The 14,334-nt window shown below is 46.5% G+C and overlaps 1 protein-coding gene across 8 annotated transcripts in view; it reads left to right on the forward strand.

Annotated features, from left to right (window-relative positions):
* LOC127580787 (DENN domain-containing protein 2C-like) overlaps window positions 1-14,334 on the forward strand; it is a 108,487-nt gene that overhangs the window by 32,113 nt on the left and 62,040 nt on the right. For all 8 annotated transcript variants that reach the window (XM_052034667.1, XM_052034670.1, XM_052034671.1 and 5 more), the window contains exons 2-3: window positions 7,614-7,706; window positions 10,399-11,502. In XM_052034667.1, coding sequence (XP_051890627.1) covers window positions 7,645-7,706; window positions 10,399-11,502 — 1,166 coding nt within the window. In that variant the 5' untranslated portion in view covers window positions 7,614-7,644. The remainder of the gene's footprint in view (window positions 1-7,613; window positions 7,707-10,398; window positions 11,503-14,334) is intronic.

The raw sequence follows: 14,334 nt of genomic DNA on the forward strand, positions 1-14,334 counted from the left end.
TTGCTCACCCTCTCCTGCCCACCCACCCAGATGCTAGCTCACCTGCTGAATGTTTCCACCCCGGCCTCTTTCCTTTCATTTCAGATATTCAGCATACACTGTACTTTGCATTTATGTTGTCCTAATGCTTTGAATTCCAACCTAGTAATTGGCACTGGATTATTGTTCTTAACAGCCCAGAACAAAAAAAAATCATATCTTTGACTCAATCTCTGAGCACCTCTGATTTAAAATATAATGCAGCTTTTATCTACTTGCCGATTGTACACCAACCATTCTACATATTGACCATATAATAATACTTCCAGTTATCAATATAACACAAAATTATCAACCAGGGTCTTTATTCTCTGGGGAAACTCTACCAAGAGGGTGTGATAAAGGTGTTCATAATTGAGAAAGGTTTGGTCAAAGTTGATATCTTTTCTGCAAGAATTTAAACACTCATTTGCAAATCGAAGAAGGTCATCGTGTGGGGGGGGGTGAAGAAATAGGAATTATCAAAGTTTATAAACTAAAGTCTTGGGCATGTGGAAGTGATCAGCAGTATAGGTGATGGAACAAACATCTGAAGGGTTTCAACAAGCAACTGGATGATAAATAGGGTGAGGGTTGAGGTTTGATGCTTGGTACAGACCCAATGTTGATTCTGCCTGAATCTGCCGGGGCATCAATAAATGTTCTGTGTTTGGTTTAATTGTCCCTGGAAAAGTTGGGGCCACCTCAGTCCTAGCTCCCACTCAAGCCCCAGTATGGTGACCTTCTGTTGGAAACCATTAATGTAGGCATGAGATGAGGATTGGTCCTGGCACTGAGGCCAATTAACAATCCGAATGATACTTCGGGCTAAGAGGGCTAAACTGACGGCAGGTTGCAAACAGCCCCTTGATTATAGATGATTAAGCAAGAGTTCATCTAATTGAGAGGGTTACAGTGATTTTAAAGGAAAAATAGGAACTATTTACCAACTAAACGAGTCCAGAACAAGGAGGCTTAACTTTTGAGAGACCGTCGGCTAGTGAAGGGAGCACTTCTTCAGACAATGGAAATCTCAGGCCATCTCTCTAGTCAGTTGAGGCAAGGAGTGAGTGGGTTGGAAGGAGAACTGGGAGATTTAAAGCTGAGTTTTTTTTTCAGGGAAGGACAGGACCATGGTTTACAGAGGGAATTGAGATGCAGATCAGCTGTGTTCTGATCAAATAGACTGGGGGAGCTGAATGGCCAACTACATTGTTGTCAAAGTATCTGGGAACTCACTGACTCGAGACTCGCAGGTGAAACATAGGGAGAAGGGTAGGGTTGGTGAGTCAGCACACTAACTACACTCAGCACTATAAAAGGTGACGTCTGAAGATTAGATCTGCTCTGTTTTTCCAGTTGTCTTACTGGATCTGCAGTCATGTGATTTCCTGAGGTCATTTCTACGGAAATGCCAAATCAAAAAGAGTGCTATTCTGATTACCTGCCACGGTGCTGCCCTTGGTGGTGACTTAACAAAACTCAGTGTGAAAAGTGGCTCAGTTCTTGCGTGATCCATCCAGATCATTTATTTACCTTTCTGTATAATTTGTGTGTGTCCACTCACCATGTGCCTTTTATCCATTTGAGGGCAGTGCTGGACAGGAGGACACTATCTTTCAATGCCTTTCGAGGCACCACATTATATGTTGACGGTGGTAAACTAAGGCTTATTGTCAGAGTGTGGCTTCATTTAATCCTGGGCAGTCAGTAGCCAAAGTATTGGTTTTAGCTGCTTGGTATTGAAGTGTTATGATGAAAGGTCATCAACGTGGAACACCTTTTGTCCACCTATCACTACTCTGCTTTTCTCTCCTATATATTGGGCTTCCCCTTCTCCTATCTTCAGTCCTGAAGAAGGGTCCTGACCCGAAACGTTGACCGCCTGCTTTTCTCCACGGATGCTGCCTGGTCTGCTGAGTTCCTCCAGCATCATCGTGTTTTTCATCTAGATTCCAGCATCTGCAATCCTTTGTTTCTGTAACATGAAACACTACTGGATTCTTCCTTCACAGCTGCTGCCTGACCTAAGAATTTCCAGTGTTTGGTTTTTATTGAGCAGGACCAGAGAGCAGTGCTGGGTCAAGGGTAGGACAGAGCAGGCACTATTGCCCATGTTTGCTTTAAGGCTCGTGATCATGAGTCATTGGGATGTTCAAGCTGTGAGCCCCTGCGCTCCACTCAAATAAACAATCCAGCTGAGAAGGTGGCTTGGTTTCAAAAGTAGTGGGAGTTTTTGCATTCCTCCAAGTGGTCCTTGAACAAGCAAGTGTCTGTGACATGGTTGTCCTCGTCTTGGCAAAGATGCTTGTGGCAAAATGTGGAATTGCATGGAATTTTACTGGAGAGGAACGGATTATTCGGCTGCTGTTTGAGCCTCTTCCCACCTTGCTACATGCCCCCACCCACCAGCCCCCACCCACCAACCCCCCCCCCCCAGATGACATTTCCCCCAACCTGTCAACACCACCATGTGTTCTACTTGCAGCCTTGCTGTCAGTGTCCAAGTTTTTTTGAAATAAAAATGGACAACTTGTAAAATCAGCACTGGTGAGGTAGCACAAATGGCAAATTGGTTTATTATTGTCACATGTACCAAGGTACAGTGAAAAACATTGTTTTGCATGCCATCCATACAGATCATTTCATTACATCAGTACATTGAAGTAGTACAAGGGAAAACAATAACAGAATACAGAATATAGTGTTACAGTTACAGAAGAAAGTGCAGGCAGACAATAAGGTGCAAGGCCACAATGATGTAGATTATGGGGTCAAGAATCCATCTTATTGTACTAGGGAACCATTCAATAGTCTTATAACAGTGGGGTAGAAGCTGTCCTTGAGCCTGTGGTACGTGCTTTCAGGCTTTTGTATCTTCTGCCCGATGGGAGGGGGTAAGAGGAGCGAATATTGGGGGTGGGTGGGGTCTTTGATTATGCTGGCTGCTTTACCGAGGCAGCAAAAAGAGTAGACAGATTTTATGGAGGGGAGGCTGGTTTCTGTGGTGTGCTGAGCTGTGTCCACGACTCTTTGCAGTTTCTTGCGGTCCTGGACAGAGCAGTTGCCATTCCAAGCCATGATGCATCCAGATAGGATGCTTTCTATGGTGCATCAATAGAAATTGGTGAGGGTCAAAAGGGACATGCTAAGTTTCTTTAGCCTCCTCAGGAAGTAGAGGTACTGGTGTGCTTTCTTGGCTGTGGTGTCTACGTGGTTGGACCAAGATAGGCTATTAGTGATGCTCACTCCTAAGAGTTTGAAGTTCTCAACCCTTTCGACCTATATAAACAGGAGCATGTGCACTCTGCCCCCACCCCACCTTTCCTGTAGTCAATGACCAACTCTTTTGCTTTGCTAACACTGAGGGAAAGATTGTCACGGCACCATGTCACTAAGCTCTACGTCTGTTGCCCTGCTGCTCTCAGTGGGAAGGATCATTCTCTACGAGCAACACACTGTGGAGGGTTTCAGGAAGGCGGGTAATGTCAGTCGGTTACTGATGGGACTGTCCCCAGGAACATGATGAATGGCTGGTTCCCCCACCCAGTGCCTCTCAAGTCCTCATTTAAAGCCTGCGTAACAAAAACATTGTCCGGTGACCTTTTTGTTCTAATTGTTGCATAGGATGAGATGAGTTTGTGTGTTACTGTTATTATTGAGCGCAGATCTTTCTTTCCTCCTCCTCCATCCATTGCCATCTGCCTTCCAATGCCAACACCATCGCCGGTAGTCCACCTTGAGTAGTCAAATCAAGTCCAAGTTTATTGTCATATGCACAAGTACAGTGAGGTACAATGGAAAAACTTGCAGCAGCTTCACAGGCATGTAGGTGCGGACACAACACACAGAACAAATTGCACCTGAATGCTAGATGTTGGTCAGGTTAAGGGTGTTGCGGTTGACCTGATCTGTGTCTACCCAACCTGTGCATCCTCTTATAACGGGGTGTGGGTTTGGGTGTCCTGTGGGTAATATGACTACTACCCCCTACTCCTCTTTTCCCCCCCCCCCCCCGCACAACCCAGCCCCCACACACACACCCTGAGCTGGCTTCTACCTAGTCAGGTTTTGTGGGGAAGAGTATGGAATTCTGGAGACACTAAAGGAATAATAATGCAGGTGACTAGCTGAAGACCGTTCTTCGCCTGTGTGGAACTTTGGCTGTTCTGTAGCCTGGGTGCTCTAGGTGAACAGAGGGGTGCTTGGAACTGTGTTGATTTATTCCTCGAGCAAAGGCTTGTGTGTATGCACTCAAGTATCAGTGGACCTCTGTGTCTCCTGTGGATGCATGTTGTGTGGCTCTCACAGTCTGACTGTGTTCAGTGTTCTGCAGGCCAGGCTTGTCCCCCTGGATGTGCCTGCTGTTGTACTGGGTCCAGGTGTTGTACCCTTCCACTGGAGAAGGTGAAGCAATTCATCAATTTACTCAGCAAGGGTGTCTGTCTCCTCCCAGTCACTGCAGCTGCAGCACATCTGGATCTATAATGCCAGTGGAGGGTAAAGATTGAGGGGTAAGGGGCAAGAGGGGATCTGAAGGGGACTTTTTTCACCCAGAGAGTGGTGAGTACCTGGAGCGCACTGCTGGAGAGAGTGATGGAAGCAGAGTTGCTGGCGGCATTTGTGTCTAAACGAGCACTTGAATCACCAAGGCTTAGAAGGCTACAGGCCGAGTGCTGGAAGATGGGCTTAACACGGATCGGTGCCCACTGGCCAGCATGGACGGTGAATGGTCTGTTTGCATGCTCCCTGACTCCTCAGCCATTGCTGCTAATCCAGAGATGACCATTTACTGTCCTGGCATCATTTAGTTGTCCCACGGCCAGTGTAGTGTCATGGGAAATAAAAAGAGCAATTGCACAGGCCTTATCTTCTGAGTTCAACATGGGTTTGTGCTTTTGCGTCCTGTTCTCACTCACCTCCCCTCCACCCTCGTACTGACAACATTTCCACCTGTGCTCCCAGTTTCTCCTGTGGCTCCCTGTTTGTGAGCAGCCTGCTGTTAATTTCCTGTCTGCTGTGCTTCATGGTCCTGGGATTTATATCAGTAGAAGCAGGAGTCCATTTCAACAGGATCTGTGTAAATGGATGCTGGGGCCACTATTGTAGTCATGGTCAGCCTTGATTTGCTCTGTTGTCCACTCCTAATGGATGCTTCACTCCATGGACTGCAGTCTATAGATCAACTGGCGGATAGAACATTGCCTGGCTTGGTCCACTGAGCTAATCTCTCTCTCCATTTTGCATCTGCATGTGTAGTTGGGTGAGCTGGGACTGCTGTGATGTGGAGATGGATTTCCATTATCAGCAGAAGGATTTGACTCGGACTCACACCACGATCAAGTCGGCAGATCCATACGGATCTTCTAATGGAGTCTCGGGATTGTTGAGTTCATTTCAAGTGACGAAGCTGGAAAAGCAGGTTTTGTGACCCAACAGTGACACACGAAGCCTGTGCCCACACCTGGCTCTCACTACCAGGTTCCAACTCCCCACCCGGAATCGGCGAGTAACCCCCTGCAGGGGAGGGGGCCCTGCAGCAGGCAGCTGACAATAGATGCCCTCCAAGTTGCATGCCACCCTGACTTGGAAATGTATCACTGTTCCTTCATCGTAGTTGGGTCGAAATCCCGGAAGTCGGTCCCCGACTGCACTGTGTAAGCCCCTTCGTCAGAAGGGCTGTGGTGGTTCAAGAAGGCTGCTTGTCACCAACTTCTCGAGAACAGATGGGGGTGCCCTGCAACGCCAGCACCTTCCACCTCCCCACCCACACACCACTGATTTTTTTTTCTCTTTGAATACCTTCGTAATAAAAAAATCAGTGATGAAGGAGCCGACCATGTTAACTGGGTGGACAGCCTTGGGATGCATCGCCATACCCTTAACGCCACTGTCCAGATCTCATAGAACGTAGAGCAAAATAGGCCCTTCGGCCCATGATGTCTGTGCCAAACATGATGCCAAATTAAACTAATCCCTTCTGCCTGCACATGATCTTGACTAAATGGTCCTTATTGAGGATTGCAATGAGTACTACTTGAGTTCAGCTAGTAAGAATCTCTCTGTTCATGTCGGGATTATAGTCTGTATTTACATTTATTTATTTCGGGGTGTGGGCATCATGGAGAAGGCCAGCATTTTTTTGCTCCTGCATAATATTCCTGCAGAAGTGGTGAACAGCCTTCTTGAACTGCTGTAGTCATTCTTGAGAAAGTACTAACACAGTGTAGTAGTGGCAGGGAGTCCCAGCTTTGGAGCCAGCAACAATGAACAAACAGCAATGCATTTTCAAGTCAGGAGGGGAACCTGCAGATGCTGGAGGGCCCTTCTTGAGGGGGTAGAGATTATGGGTGTAAGAGGTGCTGTCAGAGTTGCTTTGGCAAGTAACTGCAGTGGAGTTTGACAGTGATGCACACAGTAGCCTCCCTACACTGGTGGTGGAGAAATGAAATGTTTAGGGTGATAGATGGTGCACCAGTCAAGTGGGCTGTTTTGTCCTGGATGGTGTTGATCATATTGAAAATTGTTTGAGTTGCCTTCATCCAGGAATGGACAATATTCCATCGTTATCCTGACTTGTGCCTTTTTGTAGATGGTGAAATGGGTTTGGGGTGTCTGGAGGCGAGTAACCCGCTGCAGTAAACAGGGCCTCTGACCTACTCTTGTAATCTCATAGTATTTGTATCAGGTCCAATTTGAGTTTCTGGTCAATAGTAGTCTCCAGGATATAGATGGTGGGAGACTCCAGTGATGGTAATGCCCGTGAATGTCAATGGTGGGTAATTACACTGTTTTGCTGGATAAGGTAATTGAGACATGAGGCTGCAGATGCTGAAATCTGGAGCAACACACAAAATGCTGGACGAACTCAGGTCAGGCAGCATCCATGGAGAGAAATGGGCGGTCAACGTTACGGGTTGAGACCCTTCATCTGCACTGACCCTAATTCGGGCCCAGATAAAGGGTCTCGACCCGTAACGTCGACTGTCCATTTCCCTCCATAGATGCTGCCTGACCCGCTGAGTTCCTCCAGCTCCTTTTTGGATCAGATAATTGCCTGATGCTTTGGTGGGACTAATGTTACTTGTCACTTATCAACCCATCCCTGAACGTTGACAAAAGAAAAAGGCAGGTACTGGAATCTGGAACTGAAAAAACAACTGGAATAACTCAATGGGTCAAACGGCATCTGTGGGTGCAAAAGGTGCAAGCTGTCATTTCAGGTCGAGACCCTGTCTCGGGTCTTGTTGCAGGTCCTGATGCAGGAAGTTCTGAGGCAAGATCTCAACCTGAAATGTCGACTTGAACCTTTCTGTGTCCACAGATGCTGCTTAACCCGCTGAGTTCTTCCATCAGTCTGTTTTTTATCCTCATTGAACGTCGTCTAGGTCTTGCTACGTACAGTCACGGACACTTCATTTGCCGAGGAGTTCCAACTCACCACTTTTGTATGTAACTGGGGACTCCATACAAGAATCCAGCCACCCTGTTACCAATGCTTGACAAGACAACCTCTCTACAGTGTTTTATACTTGGCTGCCTTCTGATTTAACATTTTTCATGTTTAAACACCACTCTGTCTCTTTCCCTTCTAGGTGAGCGTAGGACGTGTCTGGAGATGGAGTAATGAGTGAGAGCAGGTTTGGGACAGCTTCTAAGGACCCCCTCAATCCCCTGGGTTCTGGCAGGTCAGTGAATCGGAGTTATTGTGCTTTCTGTGTAACTTTTTAATTTGATTTGTCACAAGACATTGCCAGCATTTATTAACCATCCCTAATTCACCCGGAACTGAGGTGGCAGTTAAATCGACCACATTAGTGGGTCAGCAGAAGTAAGGATGGCAGATTTCCCCTCCTGTAGGGTGTCGGTGGTGGCTTTTTATTGCAGCTGGTAGTTTGTACCCTCACAGCTGAAATTTCAGATTGTTAATCCTGGAATTTGGGACAGCACAGTGGGTAGTCCTGATGCAGGGTCTCAACCCGAAATGTCGACACATTTCTTCTCTCTCCCCCTCCCCTCCACAGACACTCCTTGACCCACTGAATTCTTCCAGTGGCTTTTTTTTTTGGCATAGCAGGTAGTGTTGCTGCCTCATCCATCTAGGTTCAATCCTGATCTCTGATGCTGGCTGTGTGGAGTTTGCACGTTCTCCCTGTGACCATGAGTTTCCACTGAGTGCCCAGAGTTCTTCCCACGTTCCAAGCACGTGCAGGTTGACAAGTAAGCTGGCTACTGTAGATCGCCCCTGGTGCGGGTGGATGGTAGGAGAATTGGTGGAAGTTAATGAGCATGTGGGAGAGAATAGGTTACAGGAAATAAGTAGGGAATTGGGCTGACATTGTGCTGATGGACTGAATGGCTTCCTATATCATAAGGAAGTCTGAACAGTTGTCATGGTGAGGCTTGAACTCTGGTCTTTGGATTGTTACGTTGTCTCTGGATCTCTTGACAACTTAACCATCGTACACAGGAAATCCATGCCTCTCTTTTTTTTTTACAACCCACCCCCATTCCCTTGCTTCCTAACCATCTTCAAAATTCCCCTCACCCTCCACCCCATTCCCCTTCATTCCACAGCAGCTGCCTTCTGTGAAGCATACAGATCTGGTTCTAACACTCCTAAAGGGAGTAAATCACAATAATGATTTCTTAAAGCAGGGATCGCCCAATTTCACATTTTTCCTGTCACTTTGGATCCTGTGTTGGAGCTAATCGCAGCACCAACCAGAAATGCCCACAGTTCCACCTCCTGGGTACAGAGGTACACAAGGAGCCACTCAAAATTGGTGGGTGAGTAGAAAGCGAGTGAGGAGGCAGTGGGGCTGTGGAACACACAATTTCTGAGCCTGATCCTGTCCCACCACTGCACCCCCACTCTTCACCCCCGACCCTGGGGGCACTGGTGACCTAAAAATCACATCAGCAGGAGATAATGCTTCCGAGACAGGACGAGGGAAAACTGAGAGGGGGAAAATCTCAATCTGTTGTTCCCTACCTCCCCTGGACAGTAAGACCCATACTAAAAAGGACAGAGCTCCAATACCGTTGCCTTGTGTAAGCATTCTAGGAGGCATGGCAGAGTTGACCTCCCCTTCCTGACGCAATGCAACTGCAGCCGGTGTACTGGACTTGATGATGTAGCCCTCTTCCTCCCTCCCATCCCGCCTCCCTGTGTGACTACATAATGCCAGCATGTCCCTTTGACCCTCACCAACTTTTACCGATGTGCCTATCCGGATGCATCACGGCTTGGTATGGCAACTGCTCTGCCCAGGACCAGAAGAAACTGCAGAGAGTTGTGGACACAGCTCAGCACATCACAGAAACCAGCCTCCCCTCCACAGACTCTGTCTACGCTTCCCGCTGCCTCAGTAAAGCAGCCAGCATAATCAAAGACCCCACTCACCCCGGTCATTCTCTCTTCTCCCCTCTCCCATCAGGCAGAAGATACAAAAGCCTGAAAGCACGTACCACCAAGCTCAAGGACAGCTTCCAACCACTGTTACAAGTCTATTGAATGGACATCTTCTATGTTAAGATGGACTCTTGCTCTCACAATCTACCTCATCATGACCTTGCACGTTATTGACTACCTGCACTGTAACTGTAACACTTTAGTCTGCATTCTGTTATTGATTTCCCTTGCACTACCTCAATGCACTGATATGAAATGATCTGTATGGATGGCACGCAAAAGTTTTTCACTGTACCTTGGTACATGTGACAATAATAAACCAATTTACACTGGGGCTCTACCTACCCCTCCCCTCCAGCACACAGCATCCGAGCCCCTCTCAGCCAGTATCAATGCTTCTGTCCACTCCTTGCAGAAGATCTGAGCATGAATTCCTACTCCTGGAATCCTGTCTATCCACTAATATCATGGCCTCACTAATTGAGACAAACATTTTTCCTAAATGCAAGATATTTGTTGTGATGTTTATAGTGAGAGTAGTTTCAGTTTATTTAAAAAAAAAGGTACAGAACAGAAAATTGAATGGACTTCAAAAGTGCTTCAATAATTGCAAATGGTTTTACTGCTGCCTAACTACCACATTCTTCAAAAACTTCACATTTCTTATTTCACCAGTTGCCTATGATTTTTTTTATTAAATGCCTGGCCACTTGTGTTCCATTACACTATATTTTTCTTTCTGATTTGCACATGAGCTGGCTGTTGTCCATCAGAACTGCCAACTCAGATGCTGCTGATTGTCATGTGAACAATTATTATTCCTTGGCTTCATTTTCCCACTCCCCTGCCAAGTAGTAGTCCCTTTTGACACTTGGCTGCCAATTTTTCCCTCTTGCTGTTACTCCTCCTTGTCAACAGGGTGACTAATCAGGTTTTAGAACAGTCATATGTTTTTGTTTTGGCAGCGTCAAGAACATAGTGAAAAAAATCGAAGACTCCCTGAGCCAGAGGTCTTGTACTACAACCAGCAAAGTTCTCCGGAAATACAACTGGCCTCTCACCAGGAATTTGGATAAAGTGAAACCCACTGGGGCTCTGCAGGTTGAACCGCTGCCTCCGTCAGGAAAGCCAGTGCTCTCAGTGGACATCGGTTCAAGCAGAAAGGGTCCAAATGACACGCAGCTCCCCAGATACAAAGCGTCGGGGTGGGGGGGTGGCATTCAAAATGGACACGTTGTGAAGAATTTACTGGAGAAAATGCACTCATCAGATAGTGCCCCCAATCTCGGAGATCGCATCACTTCCCGGCACCATGGCGTAAACATTAAACAAAAGATATTGCAATGGGAGGGGAAAACGAATGTTGTCTCCAGCATGGACAAGCCCACAGAAGGCACTTTATCTCCAGACCATGCGTGTTCATTTGCTTCCAATGCAAAAACTGAAAGTCTGGTGGGTAACAATAAGCGAGGCCTAGTGAAAGCTAAAAGCCTGGGACTGGATTTCAGGGAAGGATGGAATGCAGGTGACCAAAAGGTAAAAAGTACTGAGAAAAATGGGGGAGAACCGAACTCAAGAGTGTTGTCTTCTGTCTTCCCTCAAGCAAAGAAACTGGAGAACTTGGCTAAGAACAGTCCAGATTCTGCAAAGTTGCTACCTCCGGGAAATTTTTATACATCCCAGAAATTTTGGAAGAAGATGCAAGACATTCCACAGGATCAAAATGCACTATCTGCCTCAGAGCTGAAAAGGAAGCGAGAAAGCTCTAGTTCAACTGAAAAAGACTTGGATTTGTCAACTTTTAAGAGCAGAGAGACTGGCACCAGGAATGCAGAGAACGTGTACAGCACGGATTCTGAGGAAACTGAAGAATCGCGTGGAATTAATCCTGTTCCCAAACCTCGGCGGACCTTTAAGTATGCTGTAGATAAAAGTTCTGGTGACTCTGCCCCTCAAGTGAAGGGGATATCTACAAAAGAAAATGTTCAATCAGCACCTCCGCTCCCAACCCACCCACCACCCTCAGCAAAGATACCTGGGACTGAAGCACAACTAATAAAGACAAAAAGGTAGGCTGACCTCCATTCATTTTGGACCCTAGTTCTTTTGGAGAATTGACTGTTTTGAGACCCAAATTGTTACGGATCAATTATGACTGAAAGACATCAGTGAATGCCAGGCTAAAGCATTGAAGTCTCTGTTATTACTTCCAACTGCTTAACATGGGTTGACAATGTGAAAGCTGACACTGAAATGTCATATTATTGATATTGGTTTATCATTGTCACTTGTACTGAGGTACAGTGAAAAACTTGTCTTGCATACCGATCGTACAGGTCAATTCATTACACAGTGCAGTTACATTGAGTTAGTACAGAGTGCATTGATGTAGTACAGGTAAAAACAGTAACAGTACAGGGTAAAGTGTCACAGCTACAGAGAAAGTGCAGTGCAATAAGGTGCAAGGTCACAACAAGGTAGATCATGAGGTCAGAGTCCATCTCATCGTATAAGGGAACTGTTCAACGGTCTTATCACAGTTGGTGCAGTTCATTTACTGCAATGTTTGATTGTTGCTGATTGCACGTTTGACCCAGATGTTGTGTACCTTTTAATGATAATTACCTGATTCTGTGTCAAGATATTTCTGTCACCATGTGAATCCCTCTATCTCATTCTGTTGTTATCAGAGCAAAGATCAATGCTCTGCAGAGCACTTCAACTATCCTGTTTCCCACTCCCTTGTTCCCCTGATCTAATTTTCTTCCCCATACCTGCCTCCCAATTCCACCAGGCTGTAAATTGTTCCATGGTTCATTATGTAATTGATATTGTCCTTCAGCTTGATTCCCCAGTTTTAAAGCTGTTTTAAAATGTAAGCCATGTATGCTGGGTTAACGTGTACAGCACAAGGAAAATAATGTGTTGTAGCCAGGGAGAACATCAATCAGAATGTTTCTCCTGGTTGGTACAAATCAAACAAAAAAAAATTACCTCAATAAACTACCATGATTGACCCAGCAACAGGTGCATTTCACTGCACTAACGGGGGGTGCCCCATCCAACGTGTACGGATTCAGATGTTCTGAAGGTACGTACAAGATGCTTTAGGACTTATTGATTTCAAAGTCTTTGTGCTGATGAGTTTTGTTTTAATCTACACGCCATCGCAGTGCTGTTCACATTATTAGTGCACTCTCATTACCCAAGAGTGCTTCAAGGTGCTCTTTTTCTACTTTCCCAAGAAGATAAGGTGCTTGGCTCCAAGAAGCCACCTTCCTTGCTGTTGGCAGTTTGGCCTCCCATTTGCCACATTACAAAATGGATGTCCTGACTAATGTGGTCCCAACGCTGGAACTGAGCCTGCTTTCTCTACCAGTCCATTTGAACCCCTCCAATCCGGCATCCTTCCCGGCTGCAACACTGAGACTTCGGCCAACAATGTTGCAAGTTATTCTATGTGACTCCTGACTAGGGGGCACTATTCCTCCATTCTTCGTGCTCTGTCTACAACCTGTAAAAACAGGAAACCACAGGATCCTCATTCAACCTCTAGTTGAGTGATTTCTGTCCTTGCATGGTTCCACACTTCCTCCCTGAAACTGCTTCTCCTCCTGCTCCAAGCATCTGTTCCAGGCTACCTCCCACTTCACATCCATGTGCCCTCGGCACCGTCATCCCGCATACAGCATCGATTCCACTTTCCTCCTAACGATATCCTCTCCTGCCTCACAACAATCCCTCTTCCATTACTTTGTGTTGTCCGACTGCTTGTTCTACATTCGGCATTGCTTGAGCTGAATCCTGGTTCCAGTCCATCAGTGGGAAGACCATGGCCTTGTCTTTGGCTCCAGCTGGAAGCTCTGTGTTCCCTGGTTGCTAATTCCAGCCCCCTCCTTGCCCAGTGCCAAGGGGATGAGTTGCACCTTCGCAACCTATTTAACCTGGGGCTGAATGCCTGATCCCTTTTCCTCTCGATCACAAAGATTGCCTGCTACCACCTCCCATTAAGTTGTCTTTCATCACTCCTGCCTTGGAAACTTAGCTGCTGAAATCCTCTGGCAAACTCCTAGTTGTCCCAGATGTGACAATGCTTGTCCTCTCCCATCCTGCATAAACCTGAGCTCATTCAAAATGGGCTTCCAATACCCCAGCTACCCTGTGGTCTAATTCTCATCTGTTTTTCAAATAGGTTCACCCCTCCCAACCATTAAGTTCCTCCAAGCTCTACGATCCGCCACAGTACCCTCCAGCCCCAAAGTCATTGCACTGCAGTCCTGGCCTCGTGTGCCCATGCCCCACCCTTTGCTCAGCATTGGTAGCCCAGTCTTCAGCCATCTGACCCTCCCATCCTAAATCCCTCCGCCTCATTCTCCTCCATAAAAATTGTTCTTCATCTCTTTAACCGCATGGTGAATCCAGAACAGATGACCGTATGCATGTGGCTTGGCGTCAAGCTTTGTCTGATAACTGACCATTTTAAGATCCTCAGGAGGCTTCATTGCATTCAAATTGCTACATAGATCTAGTTGGTGGTTTTTCTAATGCCATGTTGCAAGGTCCTGGTACATGCAGAAGCCCAGGCCAGTTACCGGTTCCAGCAAATCGGGATGGAATCTTAGTATTTTGCTTCCATTCTGGTTGTGTGATCTAATGGTTCCTCTTGCCATGCAGACGGACCATGTATCTGTGAGTCATTGTTGTGCTAAGCTTGGTTGGGACAACAATGAACAACCAGTGACTGTTTCCAGAAACAGGAAGATTCAAAACTGTGAATATGTTTTCTGCCAGCTCCCAGGATTGGCAATTAGTGACCTCCTTGTCTGTATTTATTGACTTGCCTGTGCATGCAGTTACATTATCCAGATGGGACTTGGGAGCCCTAGTTCAGGATTCCCTTA

Source organism: Pristis pectinata, chromosome 20 (assembly GCF_009764475.1).
Source record: "Pristis pectinata isolate sPriPec2 chromosome 20, sPriPec2.1.pri, whole genome shotgun sequence".
Classification (NCBI taxonomy): domain Eukaryota; kingdom Metazoa; phylum Chordata; class Chondrichthyes; order Rhinopristiformes; family Pristidae; genus Pristis; species Pristis pectinata.